General features: G+C 31.8%; 1 protein-coding gene across 3 annotated transcripts in view; it reads left to right on the forward strand.

Moving 5' to 3' along the window:
• Positions 1–1,007: 1,007 nt before the first annotated feature.
• The window catches only part of LOC132733010 (spermatogenesis-associated serine-rich protein 2-like), a 52,334-nt gene continuing 33,666 nt past the window's right edge, over positions 1,008–19,675 (forward strand). Inside the window, exons 1-2 of one of the 3 annotated variants that reach the window (XM_060719571.1) lie at positions 1,008–1,130; positions 16,196–16,275. In XM_060719571.1, the coding sequence (XP_060575554.1) occupies positions 1,103–1,130; positions 16,196–16,275 (108 nt within the window). In that variant the 5' untranslated portion in view covers positions 1,008–1,102. Of the gene's footprint in view, positions 1,131–6,199; positions 6,402–11,760; positions 11,914–16,195; positions 16,276–19,675 lie in introns of those variants that run through there. The other 2 variants (XM_060719573.1, XM_060719572.1) reach the window with 2 other exon arrangements.

Consider the following 19,675-nt stretch of genomic DNA (forward strand, 5'->3'; position numbering starts at 1 on the left):
TTAAGCCTGTTCATTGGACGTAATGCGAAACTGCAAAGTACGTCCACGCCCCCCTACAACGACTAAGCAATTCAAACATTTCACATGGTTATGTGAAATTTGAATTAGAAACATGCCTGCGGCGCTAATCATGGAAACTTCAAATGTGACACTTTCGCAGCTATTCCAATGAAATTCTTTGTGATCGCAAACATGCCAAGTTGGGTATGTCGGAATGCACAAATGGACTAAACAACGTGTCACGAAATATCCGATCGGCAAAAACGCGATCGTTCAACAGTTCAGCGGAAAGCCCTTATTGAAAACAGTTATTTGAATCTGACTTTAAAAAATTCATTTGAGCTACATAGATGCTGAAGAGATCCATATGTGATAAAAAAAAAACCTACGAAACTACGGAGCACTTCTATATAAACATTTTTAAATAATATTAAGGTCTCTTGGCTTTGTCTTTGGTTGGAAGTTCATGAGTAAGTAATTATATATAATGTATTGTTAACTAAAGCTCATTAGATAAATATGCTTACTACCTGATGCCAGTAGTAAAAATGCTAAAAATACTGAATACGTAAAAGTGTTGACGCTCTTAATTATTTCATAAAATTATACTAAGTCATATAAAAATTAACTTCTATTATATTTGCTCAGAGAAAAAACTATTTTCTTACTGATTTCTATGCAACAAAGGCAAATTAATCTCATCATAAAAACAGAATATTTTACACTAGTTTTATGGCATCGCAAAATCAAATGTGTATGTTTATTTTAGCCAATTTAAAATAGCCAATGTATGTTTATTTTAGGCTCTGTTCCAATCTGTTCCAATCGGTGGTTTCCTGTTTTTAGCAATGTGAACTTCAGTGTCCACATCTTGACAGGATAATGCTGGCATGTGCTGAATTATTTAAAAACATCTTTTGGTTTACCGCTAAAATAACGTACTTAAGACCAAAAATTGAGAAATGTAATTAAGACTTTAACGGCGTTCCATATTTTGTGGGCGTGCTCAAACGTTCGGATATCTAACGGATTGCCGATAAAGTAAAAGTAAGAAACTTATACGAATAACTTCCGGCAGACGAAGTTGTGCAAATTTATTGACATGGCTCGAAAAAATGGATTAAAGAATGGTAAATAAACATTGTATTGTAAACAATATTTACTACACATTTAAATTTCGTGATGCAACTGTTTCTTACTGTTGCAGAAATAATAATTAATTTAAAATTCATGTTAAAATGTTGTAAATATTATCTGAATTTTGCTTTCTTGAAAATCAGTGAAAATTGGGCCATAACTTGAAGAAAGTGTTGTGTAATACTGTATTATTTTTCTGTCAACTTTCGTTTTAAAACATTGTGAATAAACAAATTGAATTTATTTCATTTGCAACTGACATAAGAGAGCATTGTCGTTTTTCTCGTTATTTGCCATACTGTAATCTGGTTATGTGCAGATCGGGCAACAAAAAATATTTTCAGAGTCACTCATCCTGCAGGATGAAAAGCTTCTAAATGCAATGTTGTGCAGGCAACATTTCAACATTTTTCTACTTGACCTGCATCAAGTTTTCTAAAATTCTACTCGTAATTACGAGCGGACAAGGGGGGGGGGGTCGATCTCTGGTTATTTAACTATTGACAGGAAATTTTGTAAAGACAGTACTAGTCCTATAACATAAGACTTTTCCGTTAGTACTACGTACTAGCCTAATTAATTCAGGGTGAACGGTTTGACCCATATTTTTTTCTTACTGTCAAACTGTTAACCGTTGGAAAAAACATTGCCCAACCAAAATTATCTCGATGTCTCTTTGACAAATCTAATGAGTCGGACTAAGACAGTAGCCTGGAACCCCGTTGTATCAATCTATTTACCCATTAATCACAACTGCTTTTAAAAATCAAAATCTCCCCTGAATATTTATATTTGGTAATGCATTTATTTTTTATCCTTTTGCCATAATAGTTTACATGGCAAACATCACTGAAAAATATAGTTTTTAGCTTTGGAATATACGGATATTTACAGACATGTCAAACAGGTTGAAGAATTAGGTCACGCCATATAACATGCATTGTGAGAATCGCTAAGTTAGCCAAAGTTTGGGGAAGCCTTAACCATCTTATGTTAGATATTTCAGTCAATTAGAAAACATAGATGTCTGGCTTTGAAAAATGTCAGGCATAAAAATTAGGAACTTTTAAACAGACAGTAAATGTACTTTTAATAAGAAACAATATTATAATCTATTTATTATCTACAACGTCTTACGGTACTGGAAACATGTTTTTGTTCATTTTTACTGCATCACGAAATAAATGCGAACGAAAGATTTTCGTGACACTGTCGTAAATGTTAACAATCATTAGGTTACGTATTTTGCAAAAAATCTAAAGATTTGTAAATAGATTGATACAATGAATAGCACGATACAATGGGGTTCCACTATACCAGCTACAGTCTACATGTTGTATTTTCCTTTATTGAAAGACTTCGCATTTTCCTTTTTTTACTGTTCTAGATATGTCGGAAAATGCAAAAGTGTATTTGATAATTTAAAAAACTGCTTCTACTTCAAATCTGTGGTTTATGTCTATTTTGGACAACATGTATATAATTTGTAGATAAATTTGTAGTTTTATAATATTACCGGACAAGCAACCAACTAAGTCCCCACAAGAGATTTTCACCATTATTTGACAGACTAGATTAGCGGTCTTATGTTGGCATCCAATTGACAGCTGATTTAAGCGTTTTGTTTCAATGATACATTGATACTGTTACCTTAAAAAAATTACAGTAATACTTTTTATTATCATAACATTGTGTAAAGACCACGTAAATAAAAATGTTTAGGAATATTATATATGCCAGTCTGCTTATGATAGCTTGAGCATAATATTTCACTTAATGACTTATCAACTCATTTTACTACCGGCAAAAAAAACAATAATTTCACAATTATGGCAATAAATGAAAAGATAAGGCAGTGCTTATCTCCAGTTGCTTGTCCCATAATAGTATTACCCTTAAGTGAATGATAAGTGAAGTTCAAAAGATTCTCAATAATTTTACTTAATTATTTGAGTACTGAAAAGTTTAAATTCAAGTCATTAAAATCATTAATTTAATTGTACAAAAATCTTTAAAGAAAGTGACCTGGAACAGAAGTTAATTTTACAGTTTCTTGAAACGGATCTCATTTGTGTTTACGCACAATTATAGCTTAATGTCTTTCTTTTGTTATTTCATCTTGTGATGTAAGTGTAAGCTCTCTTTAGTGTAGATATAGAAATGAAATAAGGTAAGAAGGCAAATCTGTACTTTGGAGTTTTTAAAGATTGGGACAGATTCCTTCAAGTGGTAAATAATGTCCAAGGACTTTCTTTTCATTTTAATAAAAGGTAGCTTTTGCATGGGGCTTTTTCATTCAGCTTCTGATAGAAGTTAATACAAAAGTTGTCATAAAATTAGTTTTCTATTGATCTTTTGTTGTTGCATCTGCTGTTTCTGATGATGGGTTGTATAATTATGGTGACATGAACTTTCAGCGATTTTTTCCCCCCTCCTTGTTTTGGTCACAACAACCCTTCGGTCCTAATTGAAAAAACAGAAATATTTCCCAGTCCCAATCCAAAAATCAATATTGGCTGAACAATGTATCCCCCCCCCCCAAAAAAAAATACCCCCCCCCCTGCCCAAAAAATATACTCGGTTAAAATAAAGAACACACTTATGGAATTATGTAACCGAGCATAATTGAAACAAAATTAAAGAACATTGATCCTCATGTACATGTATAATGTAAAGAGAAATAAAACAATGTATGATATTTTATTAACTTTTTAAAAAATCTTAATTTTTGCATCACACCATGTTTTTCCCATGATTTTCCTCATAAGTTTTAACATAATAAATATTACTTTGAATGTCACAAGACATTTATTCAAGTATAAAGCATTTTTCATTGTAAAATTTATCTATTATATAACTTCAAAAGCTGGTTACATGTACATCATGATGCTTATAAAAATAAAAACTGAAAAGCCTCCTCTTACAAGTTCAAACTGCTATGAAACTATGAAAAATACTGCAATACTAATCAAACTTGGCACAAATGTTGACTGGACCATTGCCTTTGTAACGACATGCTCAGTCTTAAATTTCCTGTTACCATGGCAACGAGGGGACATCTCAAAATTGCCAAAAATCACTATTTTGCCTCGATTTTTTCCATCAAAATTTATTTCAAAGTGCTGCAACTTCTCAAGGGATTGAGATAGAGTCAAAGGCTTTTCAACGTTGGTTACATGTTACCTTATGATCGACTTGGGGTCATTTTAAGCCTCTCACAAGTCCAAAGTTTTCTCAAACGAAAACATGTGTTTGGGGCCCAAATACAACATTTTTTCACTATTTCAGGCCTAAAAAAGGGGGGGGGCTCGAAAGTGCGTTTCGCGTATATATGAGGTAACGGGTTAAGCTGGTTGCATTTATTCCTATTTAAGGCTTGGGGTTTACATTTCCTTTAGGATACATTGCTTTAAACAATTTTGCAACCTGAACCACACCTCCTGGCTAACAAACAAATTTGTGCAGTTAGTGTACCACTCACACAAGGCTCTTAATTTTTTCTTCCTCACATTGATATATAAAAATATGTTGAAAAAACTATGGACAGTTTAAAGACCAAAGGACACATATGGTAATTTTGGAAAGGGAAAGGTGTAATTTGATGTGTATTGGGACTTTATGGGAAAGCTGCATGATATAGTTGAATTCCCTTGGGGAAGGAGCCTGTAGAAAATCCCAGCTCAAAGGGAGGGCATTTGCTCTGAAAGCAGTCCCTGTTGCACTTTATGTACTTTTTTTACAGTCTTCCTGTTTTAAATGAGCATGAAATTATCAATACATATTTCACAGGTTTTCACATTACAAACCTTGCTACTGTTTGTATAATACTTGAAATATTTGCTGAAATTTTGTTGAGTAATTCAAACCTGGTATATGTTAAGATTTTTGGGAAATCTGCATGACTTTAAAGCAAATTTCAATTGGGAAGAGGCCTTTTATAGGCCTTTTAGTATATATTTTTTAAAAAAGCCCTGTATCCACATCTCTACTAATGCACTACAGTATATTCCTTGGTAAATTTGGTCATACTCGGTCTATAATGACAATATCAGCCAACAAAACAGAAATTTATTAAATATTCAGTATGATTGACAAAATAACCTTTAACACCCGAAGAGAGATAAAAGATATTCTTTGGTACAACATTTTACTGTTCAGATTTGCTTTCTTGTTTCATATCAATCAATACATGTATAGAGAAGCGTTTCTTTTGATCTGACGCTGGAACTCTATGTACGTAAATGGGTAAAGTTGTTGTTAATTAGCTTGACTATTCCAAGAAAAGGGAGAGCTATTGGAGTTGAAATTTCACATATCTGTTCTCTGTGATTATGTAACATTGTAGGCACAGGTCACATAACTCTGGGTTACTTTTTTACAGAGTTATGCCCCTTTCCTTTCTGTCAAGCACTGAGAATTAAGTCAAGCACACTATCTTACAGACAAATCTTGTTTTTATCCACCTTCAAACTGGGTAATACTAACCGTAATAGTGTATTTAATTTAAACATAAAGATACATTTTGAATAATTAAAGGAACTAAGTCAAAGTCTAAGTGTGTTATTATACAGTGATGAGTGTAGTGTAATTTCTAAGAGAATCCATGAATTTATGTAGTGTTTAGGTTAGATAGAAATTGAAAGAGAATTAATGGCTTTATTTAGTGTTTAGGTTAGATAGAAATTGATTGTCACGGACAGTGAGTTACTCCATTTATTTAAAAGATTAGATTTTGACCTAATGAAACCTGGTCAGTGGACCATTCAAAAAACGGATACTTGTTAAGCTAAATATCAAATGTCAGCTGATGCCTTGTATGAAATCATTCATCTATAGATTGGTAAGAGAATACGTATGTATAAATAATTACTTTACGTAAGGCAGAGGCTCATATAGATTTGGGGTCATGTTTTAGGACATGGACAAGGTTTTTTTCGAAAATGATTAAAAGTTGTCAAACAGGAAGTGCTATTTTTATTTGCAATGTAATTACTTTATATCTATGTACTACAGTATACTTAACTGATAACTTCTGTATGTTGACACCAGATGGTTTGAAAACACTGTGTTGTTCAAATGAACATATTTATATAATTCCTCTTCAGTTATTGTGATATCTTTTTGATAATTTTATTGACATCTAGGATTTATTTCGCTATAGAATAATTGATTTGAGTTCTCCCTGGGAAAATCTTTACTTTTAACAATAATGGATACATGGAATGTAGACTGAAAAACAGGCTTATGATTGCCTCTTGAAAATTGTAAGTTTTGCCTGCATTTATACTGCAGCTTTTTGTAGAGTTATTACTTGTTTTAACAGTTAGAAAATACAACTTTTTGAATGCTTGCTGCAAAATTAAGACTAGTTTGTGCATCCAGACTCTACAATTGTTGGTTTTTTGATACTGAATTTACCCTTAAAAATAATATTGGACTATTCTACGTTGGTAAATCCTTTAATACAGGACAAGTCTATTTAACAAAGTAAGTAGTATAAAGGTTTAAGATTGATAGGCTGGTAAAGTTTTGCCTTATAAGCATTTAAATCTCTACAGACTTAAAATTAATGTAAACCATGAAATATTGATTAGAAAATAGCTTTTTTTAAAATACAAATGCTAATTGCTAGTAAGTTCAAAGTTGTATAGTATTTATACAATGGTAAAAATGCAAGCTACGATAATTGGCTTATTAAGAGGAACATATTGTTCAAGTACTAAAGTACTTACTTGGTAAACTTAGGTTTCCAAAGTCTATAATTATGCCTTTTATTTTCAAGTTATATAAAGTAAAACAAAACTGTGTACTCCCTGTCCACAAAGATATCTTATTGAATTTGATGTGGTTAGAGAAGAAGTTTAAAAAATGTTCCTTATTAAAACAAATTCTTTGAAGAAGGTATAATTGAAAAAAAAACAAAAAACAAAGTCATGGATTTTTTTTTCACTACCTTTATCAACTAAATAGTCCAGGTTTTTTTTACCAGGATTTTGGGAACATGACCAATACCCATGAAATTGGGAATTTTAGCGACGTTTTGTTAAAAATTCGGAAAAAAATGCATGACTTAAATTTTGCAGTGATTAAATGAGTGCAAAGAATCATTGTCTAGGATGGCATTTTCAAATCAAACATTTAAGCACAGTTAAACTGTGAAGAAGCCCTTATTTCGAAGATTTTAGATTTTGTTATCCAATATTATTTTTTTTTAACTTTCAATTGGGGAACTTTCACCTGTGGATTGGGAAAATAATATACTAATTTCAATTGGGAATATGACTGAATATCAGTTGTAAAATAAGCCCCAAAAAATCCCTGTAATTAAACTATCAAATTGGTCATATATTATCTTCTAGAAAATAGAATTAACTTTAACCAGAAATAAAGATATAGTAAAGAGTTTATAGTATGCTAATTTCTTATCAGAGAGAATGTTTCATGTTTCAGTCATGTTTTGTAATAAATCATTCTGGCTTATTTAAATTTTCTGTTCTTATGTTGTTATTTCAAAATGAAGAAGTTTAAAGAAACATTTCTTAGACTAAATAATCGGCCCTCAATGAACTGGTGAAAATAAAATAAGTCCAATATTATAGAATATGGCAAAGGTCAAGAAATAAATTTTCAACTTAAATTTCTACTTTAGTATTCTGTGAAAATTAATGGGTAGTCTACAAGTCAATGGTAGAGCACAACTGGTGACTGAGTTGTTGTAAAGCATTATATCCATGATACTAGTCAAACAAAAATTGCTGGAACTTATTTTGCTGAAGCAAGCAATTTTATGGGCAATTGAAGTGTTCACTGACTGCACTGCAAGAAGAAGTTGATAGTATTGGTGAAGAACCTGTTTTTGTGCTTGTTTTTAGTCAGTTACATTTCTAATACATGTAATTAAGTTAAGGCTCAGAGCAAATTGTATGCTGAGACAGCTACAAAGTACATGTACAAAGTTCAGTGACCTTTTATTAATGTGAATAACCTTTCATGTTTATTTATTTATTGTAGAATAACTGGTTCCTCTCATGCCTGATTTTTTAATGAAAAAAAAAAATACAAAGAAAAATTGATATTTGATTCTTTCCAATGAAATAAATGTTATTCTATTGATATTTTTCAAAGCAAGTTTTGTTTCACCTGTATAAAAGAATTACGGCATATTCGGCCCATAACAGGGTTTTGATATTGACTATTTGTCGGAAATTGTTGCTAAGTAAGCGAAATCACCATATTTCTACTGCATATCTAAAGCAGTAAGGGCTGTTTTTGCGTATTTTGACCTCCTCTTGGTTATATTACTTGGATTAAGTGGTGTTTGCAGTGTATAAATTACTTCTTTTGTTTACTTCACAATATTTTACTTTTAAATACATTTTCGTAATTTTCATGAAAATTTGCATCAAATCGTGAAGGCATGCTGCCAGGTTACAAATGGCTGCATGCAGGTGCACTACTTTCCGACCCATGTCTTTGACAAGATATGTCCTGGTAACCTACATAATATTTGTTATGCATTTTCTCCTATAGAAGAGCTGATTCATCAATTATTAACAGATAAAAACACAATAGTTCATGAAAAGTTAAAGCTCTATACTATCATTTTATATTTGTTAACAATCTGATAAAGTTGATAACCTGAAAGACCAATGTGCAGTTTAGTATGTAACTTCAAAATATTGGCCGAATAAATGCCTCTTGTACACTAATTATCTAAAGCACTTACAGGCAAATAAGCTTTGTTTGAACTTAATATCTAAAACCATTTTGTTATGAAATTGAAAGTTACATTTATTACCTTTAAAACTTAACCCTTTTCCTCATGAGCATATTGTGAAAAATGGCCGTTTTCATTGAAAATTTTTTTAGCCTCCTGTTACAAGTTCAAACTGCTATGAAACCATGAAAAATGCTTCAATACTAAACTTGGCACAAATGTTGACTGGACCATTGCCTTTGTAACAACATGCTCAGTCTTAAATATCCTGTTACCATGGCAACAAGGGGAGGTCTCATAATTGCCCAAAATCTGACTAATTTGCCTCGATTTTTTCCATCAAAATTTATTACAAAGTGCTGCAACTTCTCACTATGGCTGAGTAATTAAGGTATAGCTTACTTCAAACTACTTGCTACTCATCACTTTGGGTTGGAACCCTGACAAAGACTTTGGATTGTTCTGTGTAAGGTACAGATAATCTGAAGAGTGTCTGTAGTTCTGCTTAGATGCCTGGTTATTCTTGAATGGACATAAGGAAATATGCAGCCTTCCTCCACTAGTAAAGCTGAAAAGTCACCATTTTATTTTAACAATGTCACTGGCTCTATGCTGGTGTCAAAGGTTGGTCACTTTAGGTTTAAGGCTCCTTATATCAAAGTCATTAATATGAATGGGATACAGTCAATACACAGAAAAACTACATGAAAGGATGGCATGCTGCAGCCGGTACTCGAACCACAGTTCTCTGGATTGCTGGTCTGGTATGATAACCGCTACACATCAGCGGCCTTTGCAAATCGTTCGTGCTAGTTGGCCTTAAATATTTAAGTTATTTTTATGAATATAAATATATATTGTTATCAATCTAAGGTCTTATGTAATATTCATTGATTAGAGATGTGCCTTTGAGTCTGCTTTTATATACTTTACTTATATACATGTACTGTTTATTATGTATCATTCAATTGACGCACATTGGAATGTGGTATCAGACAGCACCAAGCTCAAGTTTATGGTATTTGATTAAAACAATGTATTAAAGAGTTTTAAGGAAATTCTGTAATTGGTTAAACCATTATATTGACATACATTGGAAGTTGGTTGAACAGAGCTTGATGTTTATATAATATGACTGTATATATGTTTTAAATTATGTTTTAAGGAATTTTAGTTTATTATCAGTAGGGGCAAATTCTATGTAATGTAGTTTTGTTAGATCCCGCATGCAGCTGAATGATAAGGATCTCAGAATCCCAGACAAAATGGTAATCTGACACCCTAATTTTCCCGATGTGTACTTTAAAAAAAAACACATGCTTGTTAAAAGAATTCGTTCGTGTACATGTATAATGTATGTATGTATGTAAAGCTGGTTTTCACAGTGAGTCGCCTTATTACGTTCTGTTAAGTGTTTCATTCTAAGTGTTATCCCAATTTTGGAATTATTTGTTTTATTCATATGAAAATCGAGACCTTAAGGTTTGTAACTTTTATAACAGATATATAAAATTAATCATCTCACTGGTATGATGTAAAATCTTGTTATAAATTAGATATCAGCATTAAAGGTATATATATTGCAGTTTTAATAATAATTATTGCAGTTTTGTGAGCAGTTATTAATGAATTATAAATGTAATGATATGACATTTAAACTTCGAGCTCTATGCACTTGTCATAATAATGTCTTTGTAAACATGCTAAATATGCGGTTTGAAATTCTTTTTAAAAGTCTCATATGAAGTGGATTTCACTTTATAATGGGAATATTTAAACTTTACTAGAAATACTTTAATAGAAACTTAGGGTAATAATGTGTTTTTTAGCGACTGTATTGATTTTCATGCTCCTATTTTGGGGCGGGATATACAGATTTTCTTGCTCAACAAGTCAAATCAGACTTCTTTCTACTGAAATGCTTGTCCTACCTCTGGTCCGCTGCTGAGCAGTCGGATGCTATGCCTCTTTCAAAGTTCCAGTCAATTACACACGGTGACAATCCTGTGAAACAGGGTTAACTTCTAGGTTTTTGAATTACAAGTCATCAGTTCTTGTTTTTGGAGGGTTTTCAAAAGAAAGAATTAGTGTGTTTATCAGTAATTGTTTTTGAAGGGTTTCCCAAATTATTCAGAAAGAGTTTGTGTTCTGTGTACATACTTTATTACCATGGCTATAATGTTATGCAGTTTTCATTCAAGATATTTCCACTGTTAATGTGATATACATTAATCTTATAATTTTAATGATGTAAATAACATTGTCAATACATAATTTTGTTGTTGTTTTGGTGGGGTTTAGATTTTGTTACCACTGACACTGTTTTGACTAATTAATGACAGATTTTAGTACTATATTATTGCATTATAATTACTTTAGTCAAATGTTAAGAATTCCCAAATAGTGGTGAATATTTTGTTCCTGATGTAATTAGTGTTGTCATTTAACTTTATAGGCAACTCTTTAAATTATCTTTGTTTCCCCTTTTGTAACCCATTCCAGTTTGGGAAAGGTTATGGTAAAATATTTGTTTTATTAAAAAAAGCTACTCACAGTCCAATATATCAATATTAAGCTTGATCCAATATGATAAACAAAGAATGAATCCAATATGATAATTGCATTTTGAATCTAGGGAGGGGAAACAAACAATATTTTATTTTAGGCCCTAGTTGTGTGAATATATAACATACCAATTATGTCATATTATCTTAATATCTATAAATAATGATATCATGTTTATTGTTTGTTTTGATGAAATGTTAAATTTTTTTTTTTTTGAAAGTCGGCCTTCAAAATCTGAGATAACGGAAGCACCCCTGTTGATCATGTTAGATACACAGATATGTACATATAAATCATGTCAGATAATCAGTGTTTTTGTTAGTTTGGACTTTCACTTTACAGCTTTTGTATACCTTTACTTATACTGTACATATAATTACTTAAAAGGTGTATATTCAACGCCTTTGAACTGGATGAAATGTGGATTTTAGTTTTTAAAGAGATTTAGTTTTCTTCTCCTTATGGAGGTGTTACTTTAAGATTCGTGATGCTAGGTAAATAAAGAAAATCTAAAAATAGCCGACACGATTATATATTTAGTCACGTAATATCTCTTCTATAAATTGCTTATGTGATGATATTTATTATTAGGTTATACTTGGTTAAAGGAGAGAATATAATATCGTAGGATGACAATGTTTCTTTACCTATATATTTATATTATAGTTATTTATTACTGTTCTAGAAAACGATACCTTTAGTGATATCGCACAATATTTAAGTACTTTACTTTTAAGGACAAATTTTATTTGATTTACATAATTATACAATGTAAGTGATAATTCTTTTCTACACTGCTATTAAGGCATGCAAAATATTTAAATTCATGTAAAAAATTAATTAAATGCAGCTTTTATACTAGGAAGTATAACATTCTTAACATCATGAAAACAAACATTGTGATAATATTCATTTTCTATCTTTAAATTTATTTTTAAAGAAACTTACACTTAATGTCCAAAAATAAGGTCAACTAAGATTGAACTGTATACAGTGACAACACTGTGTTGAAGACCACCTCCCGCCTGAGGCTCGGAATAAAGATCTCCCTGTTGGTAAAGGCCAGGCATTCTCTGGCAATCCTTCATTGATAAGAAAGAACAAAGTTACCTCCACATAAAGCCCACTTTAAAGGCCATGTTTGGTCTCTCCTTTGCATCACCTTTATTCACAGGTTTGACTGTACTTGTGAAAATAAACTGATGTACCACTCTGCATTTAAAATAACACCAGGACTTTTATTCACAGGTTGGGGAAGCAGCCTTGTCCTTAATTTTTGGGGGAAATTATATGGTATAATATTTGCAAAAGGGGTAGAAAAAACTTGATGTCAATTCAATCTTTGGGGAAAACTGCATGATTTATCATTATAAAAAAAATTCTTTTGGGAATCTGCCCTAATAAATGGCGCCTGCTATACAAGGGGAAAAAAGCGCTGAATTCTTTAAAATGTTTGTAATTATACAGATCATATTTGTATTTCACTCCATGTTTATTCTATACATTGGTATTGAAAAGGCTTATTTTGATATTTTATTAGTATGACCAATTGAAAATGGAACCAAAAGTAGAATTAAACATTATCTAAGAGATTACAGTTTGACCTTATAATGAATTACGGTAAGCTGAATAAAAACTTGGTCACCGTGCTGAGGATTATTTAATCTAGATATATATAGTAGGAATTACTTCCAGTATTTGTATAGTACATAAGTACAATAGTACAGTAAAATGACTATATTGAAAACTTCCAAAGTAAGTTGGGGTTAGTGGGGATAGGAATAAAAATTTCTGCCAGGTGGATGTGTGATTAAAGGGAGATCACATGGGGAGGGATAGAAGGGGAGGGGTTTTAACCAAATTTTTATTTGAATAAAAACATTGAATTTCCAAAATATAATAATATTGCTATACATTGAACATTGAATTACCCAATGAAGGTTGTTTTAAAGGTGCTCCTTGGGAGGGTATATGGACATTTCCCTCCCCCCATCCCCAACCAATAAATAAATCACTTGGCATGTTGTGCTTGTTTGTGGACTAAGGTTTTATCCACTGTGCTGGTTTATGGACTGAGGTTTTATCCACTGTGCTGGTTTGTAGACTAAGATTTTATCCACTGTGGTGGTTTGTGGATTGAGGTTTTATCCATGTGCTGGACTATGGAATTGTGCTGGTTTTATCCATTGTGCTGGTTTGTGGACTGAGGTTTTATCAATGGAGCTGGTCTATAGACTAGGTTAGAGTTTTATCCTTTGTGCTTGTGTATGGACTAAGGTTTTATCCATTGTGGTGTTCTATGAACTTTGGTTTTATCCATTGTGCAGATCTACAGACAGAGGTTTTATCCATTGTGCTGGTCTATGGATTAGGTCAGAGTTTTTTCCATTGTGCTGGTCTATGGACTAGGTTAGAGTTTTTTCCATTGTGCTGGTCTATGGACTGAGGTTTTATCCATTGTGGTGTTCTATGAACTTGGGTTTTACCCATTGTGCAAATCTACAGACAGAGGTTTTATCCATTGTGCTGGTCTATGTAGTATGTACTAGGTTAGAGTTGTTTCCATTGTGCTGGTCTATGGTCTAGGTTAGAGTTTTATCCATTGTGCTGGTATTTGGACTTGGGGTTTATCCATTGTGCTGGTTGTTGCTTGAAATGAACAAGAGAGATGTTCAGGTTGAGATAGGGTCTTCCTCCACAAATTCACAAGTGAATAAGAAAAAATGAAAAAATGTAGGAATACAATATGAAATGTATAGTGTTATTGAAAAGTCACCACAGTGGGCGTTAACATATTGTGATTGGAAACTGGGGCTCCAGTTTGGACTTACCAAGTTAATACTAGCTAAGAAATTGTCATAATATATGAATTCATACAATCTTAATGATGTACATGTGTATTCCAAAAAATATTTCTGCTTTGTAGATGGAATGATTTAGAAAAAAAGTTTTAAAAGGTGATATTTCCTTCAATATATAAAAAAAATGTGGATGGGTGTTGCCTGTTTAAAAGTTTTTACAATTACGTCTATGGTTATTTACATATGAGATGAATTAATAAGGAACTATTATGTTTGAAGGTGTATGCTTTTCAGTTTATTTAAAGAGAGACTTATTTCAATACAGTAAAAGTAATTGAAACGGATACTTAAATATTTTTCATGCATTTAACATTGTATTTATTTATTCAAAACCAAAAAAAAAAGCAGGGCTTGAAATTAACACTTGCAAGCTTGCAAAATGTGTGGAATTTTTTTTTAAATAAATGTGTGGAATTTTTTTTTAAAATGACGACATTTTGTTGTGAATTTGTAAACTTTGATTGTGCAGAATTAGATTTTTGCAATATATAATTATGTATAATAGATCAATAATAATTTAAGTAATAAAAAAAAAATTGTTAAGATTTACAAAAGAAATGTTTTAGCTGGTTGATGGCAGTTTACAGATTCTTACCATGCTACATGTGCAGACCTTTACATGTGCAGACCAATATCAGTCTGCACTTCTGGTCTGTACTGTTCGTTTTTTAGTCAGTATGGAATATTTTGAAAATTTCCTTAAAAATGTAAATGGCTTTGTCCAGATTGAAAGATGGACAAATCCATTTCAGATATTTAACATGGTAAGAGTTATTGATTGGCAATAGGACTAACAATAGACAGATAAATAAATAATAAATCAGAAAGATATTTTGCTTAATACAGTGAGATAAAACATGGTGTTTGCTCACAAGTCCACGCCCACCTTAGACAGATGGTAAAGTCCCAGCTATGAAGCTGACACTGAGATTTGAGGGTGACCGGGCCTTGTTTGTAAAGCTGAAAAGTTGCCGTACTGGTGGAATGTGAAAAACAAAGATCTTAAGAGTTACGTCAGCTTGGTCACACTTGTTATAAGACTAAATTGTTTTATCTGAACGTTAATTGAAAGTGCAAAACAATTATTGATGTTATACATTTGGATTGATATCTCGGATTCACAGTAACCACAAGTATTTTGAACTCGTCAAGTTTGGTGTATTGATGCTAGATGACAATGGGAACATCTCGACTATTATTTATGATAATCTGGGACTTATTACAGTTTGAAAAGGGTTCTTCCACAGGGTTTTAGATTTTAACAAAAACTGAGGGTGTAATCTTTGATAATGTATAAGAAATGTATGTATTTGACATCCAAAGAAGACTAAAGTCAATATCGGCAAAATTATGATTGAAAAAATGTGTGACAAAGGGACAATAGTTATCATTTTAAAGCACCCAGTTGTGTACATTAATACATTGTAATTACCAAATCTGATTTGAATGTCAACAGGTATACATTTTGAACTTTCAGTGACTACAACCATGATAATACTTATATAAACAATACAAGGTTCACTTTTATATCAATAAATTTACTTAATTTTTGGTGGACTTTAATTACAAAATGTATGTAATAATGGCCTGAATAAAAACGTCATCTTTTTTGTGATGTCTTGATACCTGTTATGTGTAGATTTAATATATTGAGAGAAAGAGAAAATGAATGATGTGATTTTTCCTTATTCAAAGTTGCATTATATTGCTCATAATTGTTTAAACATATCTTTTGACACATGCGTTTTTATTTGCATAATTCTTTGATCATACCGTGTATAATACATAGTTTTTAAGAGAGATAGAAAAAACAGAACATATTAGAAATATGAGCAAATTGGGTTTGGGCATGTTTTTTAATGAAGACAATAAAAGGAATTGAAACATTTATGATTTGTATGATTCTATTTTGCAGATTCTTCTACTCTTACATTCAACACACGCACAAAGGCCGTCATGGCAGATGTGGCTCAAGATTATAACATTAAGGAAAAGGTATGTTATACTTTTTAGTCAATGTCGCACTCTGTGATCAGTAAATTAATACACTTTAAGATCAGCATTACACTTTGTGATTAGTGACTGTGTTATACTTTGTGATTAGTGTTACACTTTGTGATCAGGGTTACACTTGTGATTAGTGTTATACTTTGTGATCAGGGTTACACTTGTGATCAGTGTTACACTTTGTAGTCAGTGTCACACTTTATGATGAGTGTTACACTTTGTGATCAGGGTTACACTTTATGATCAATGTTACACTTTGTGATTAGGGTTACACTTTATGATCAGGGTTACACTTGTGATCAGTGTTACACTTTGTGATCAGGGTTACACTTGTGATTAGTGTTATACTTTGAGATCAGGGTTACACTTGTGATTAGTGTTACACTTTGTAGTCAGTGTCACACTTTATGATTAGTGTTAAACTTTGTGATCAGCGTTACACTTTATGATCAATGTTACACTTTGTGATTAGTGTTACATTTTGTGATTAGTGTTACATTTTGTGATTAGTGTAACACTGTGATTTGTGTTTAGTGTTACACTTTGTGATTAATGTTACACTTTGTGATTATTGTTACATTTTGTGATCAATGTCACCACTTGTGATCAGTGTTACACTTTGTAAACAGTGTTAACCTTGTGATCTTGTTACATCTTGTGATCAGTGTTACACTTTGTAAAAGTGTTAACCTTGTGATCAGTGTTACAATTTGTGATCAGTGATACATTTTGTAAATAGTGTTAACCTTGTGATCTTGTTACACCTTGTGATAGTGTTACATTTTTGTGATCAGTGTTACTCAATAATCAGTATTACATGGTCAATATACGAATTTAATATGCATTGAAATTCCCTTCTGTCTGCTGTAAGATTATTTTGCATCACATCATTTACATTTTACTTTTTGGAAAAATAATCAGTCTATGAAATATACAGCCCACAGAATGTTCTTTGTGACATTACCATGAAGTTCCATGCCTACAAATAAAGTGAACTCGCAGTACCCAAAATTAATCTAACTGTAATAGTGATAGTTTGAAAACCATTAGTACTGTACTGGTTTAATTTAAAACAGATTTAATAAACAGTTATCTTAATTGAATTTAATTATTTTTAATGCAGACTTAACAGTGTAAGAGTAGTTTGGTAAGATGAATTGAAACATAGATTGTACAATCATTTTTTGAGTGACAAGTGGAATTTGAAAGAGTTTTCTAATTTACATCTTTGTATCGTTAAGATAAAAAGAGCAGTTTTGTTTACACATGTTCCCCCATTGCAACTTGAATTTATTGAAAGCTTGTGTTTTTATGTGAGCCATTGTTTGTTACTATTGGTCCATTTCAGCAAATGTTTGATTACCATTGGTCAATTAAGACAAATTTATTCAAAGCATCAACAAACAATGGGTCAGCTATAAATTTGTGTCAAAACCCGACCACAACCATTGGTCAGTTATAAATTTGTGTCAAGACCCAACCACAACCATTGGTCAGTTATAAATTTGTGTCAAGACCCGACCACAACCATTGGTCAGTTATAAATTTGTGTCAAGACCCAACCACAACCATTGGTCAGTTATAAATTTGTGTCAAGACCCAACCACAACCATTGGTCAGTTATAAATTTGTGTCAAGACCCAACCACAACCATTGGTCAGTTATAAATTTGTGTCAAGACCCAACCACAACCATTGGTCAGTTATAAATTTGTGTCAAAACCAAACCTAAACCATTGGTCAGTTATAAATTTGTGTCAAGACCCAACCACAACCATTGGTCAGTTATAAATTTGTGTCAAAACCCAACCACAACCATTGGTCAGTTACAAATTGGTTTCAAAGACCCAACCACATCCATTGGTCAGCTATAAATTTGTTTCAAGACCCAACCACAACCATTGGTCAGCTATGAATTTGTGTCAAGACCCAACCACAACCATTGGTCAGCTATAAATTTGTGTCAAGACCCAACCACAACCATTGGTCAGCTATAAATTTGTTTCAAGACCCAACCACAACCATTGGTCAGTTATAAATTTGTTTCAAGACCCAACCACAACCATTGAGCAGTCACAACTTTTTGTCAATTATCAACCAATACCATTGGTCAATGGAAGCAAATCTCTGTCATGAATCAACCAATACCAATATTCAATTACAATTTTGTGTCAATAATCAACCAATACCATGGGGTATTGTCATTTTTTTCTAAGTTAAACAACACCATTTGATAATTAAACCAAATGTATGACAAAAATCAATCACCACCTTTGGTCAATTACAAATTTATGTTAGTAATAACCAATACTATTGGTCAATTAAAGTAAATCATCCAACACCATCGGTCAATTATTAATTTATGTTAGTAATAACCAATACTATTGGTCAATTAAAGTAAATCATCCAACACCATTGGTCAATTACAAATTTGTGTCCGTTATTAACCAATACTATTGGTCAATTAAAGTAAATCATCCAACACCATTGGTCAATTACAAATTTGTGTTAGTAATTAACCAATACTATTGGTCAATTAAAGTAAATCATCCAACACCATTGGTCAATTACAAATTTATGTTAGTATTAACCAATACTATTGGTCAATTAAAGTAAATCATCCAACACCATTGGTCAATTACAAATTTATGTCAGTAATTAACCAATACTATTGGTCAATTAAAGTAAATCATCCAACACCATTGGTTGATTACCAATCTGTGTCAGTAATCAACCAATTCCATTGGTTAATTTAATATAATCTGTGTCATTATCATCATTATCAACCAAGACCAGTACATTAATTGGTCATTTTCAAATCTATGTCAACCACCACAACTGATATTTATCTGGAATCAAAGTATTAGATATAAGCAAGTAATACCAATTATTTTTTTTTCTTTTCATTTAACAGTATTTTCTAATTAGTTTAACTTTCATTGGCTGGCCTCTGAAAAAATGAACAACAAAATTTTGGCTGGCGAGAAAAAATGGCTACAGGGAATATTTGCCATAGCTTGATATAGTCCTGACTGTTTAACATGAATTACAACTGGTAATAAAAGATGATGGAGGCCTTGTTTTATAAATCATTTATGAAAATGTAATATATACTGCCACTTCCAAGCTGATGTTTTAACGATTGACAAAATGTTGAACATATGCACAAGTCCCTCAGCGACATACCTAGATTGACATGTAGGCTGTGGATAATTAACATTACTCATTCATGGTTCATTTAATTAAATGCATGATTTATATTGTTCTTTTATTTTTTTGACAGGCTTTTTGTCTTTCGAACTTTAAAGCTGCATTTTATGGTCGTTTTTTTTGTTTGTTTTATTATTTTTAATATTAATTTTTTTTTAAAAATTTTATAGCTTGCATTT

The sequence above is a fragment of the Ruditapes philippinarum genome, unplaced genomic scaffold (assembly GCF_026571515.1).
Source record: "Ruditapes philippinarum isolate M1 unplaced genomic scaffold, ASM2657151v2 ctg2344_1_1_1_1, whole genome shotgun sequence".
In the NCBI taxonomy this organism is placed as follows: Eukaryota; Metazoa; Mollusca; class Bivalvia; order Venerida; family Veneridae; genus Ruditapes; species Ruditapes philippinarum.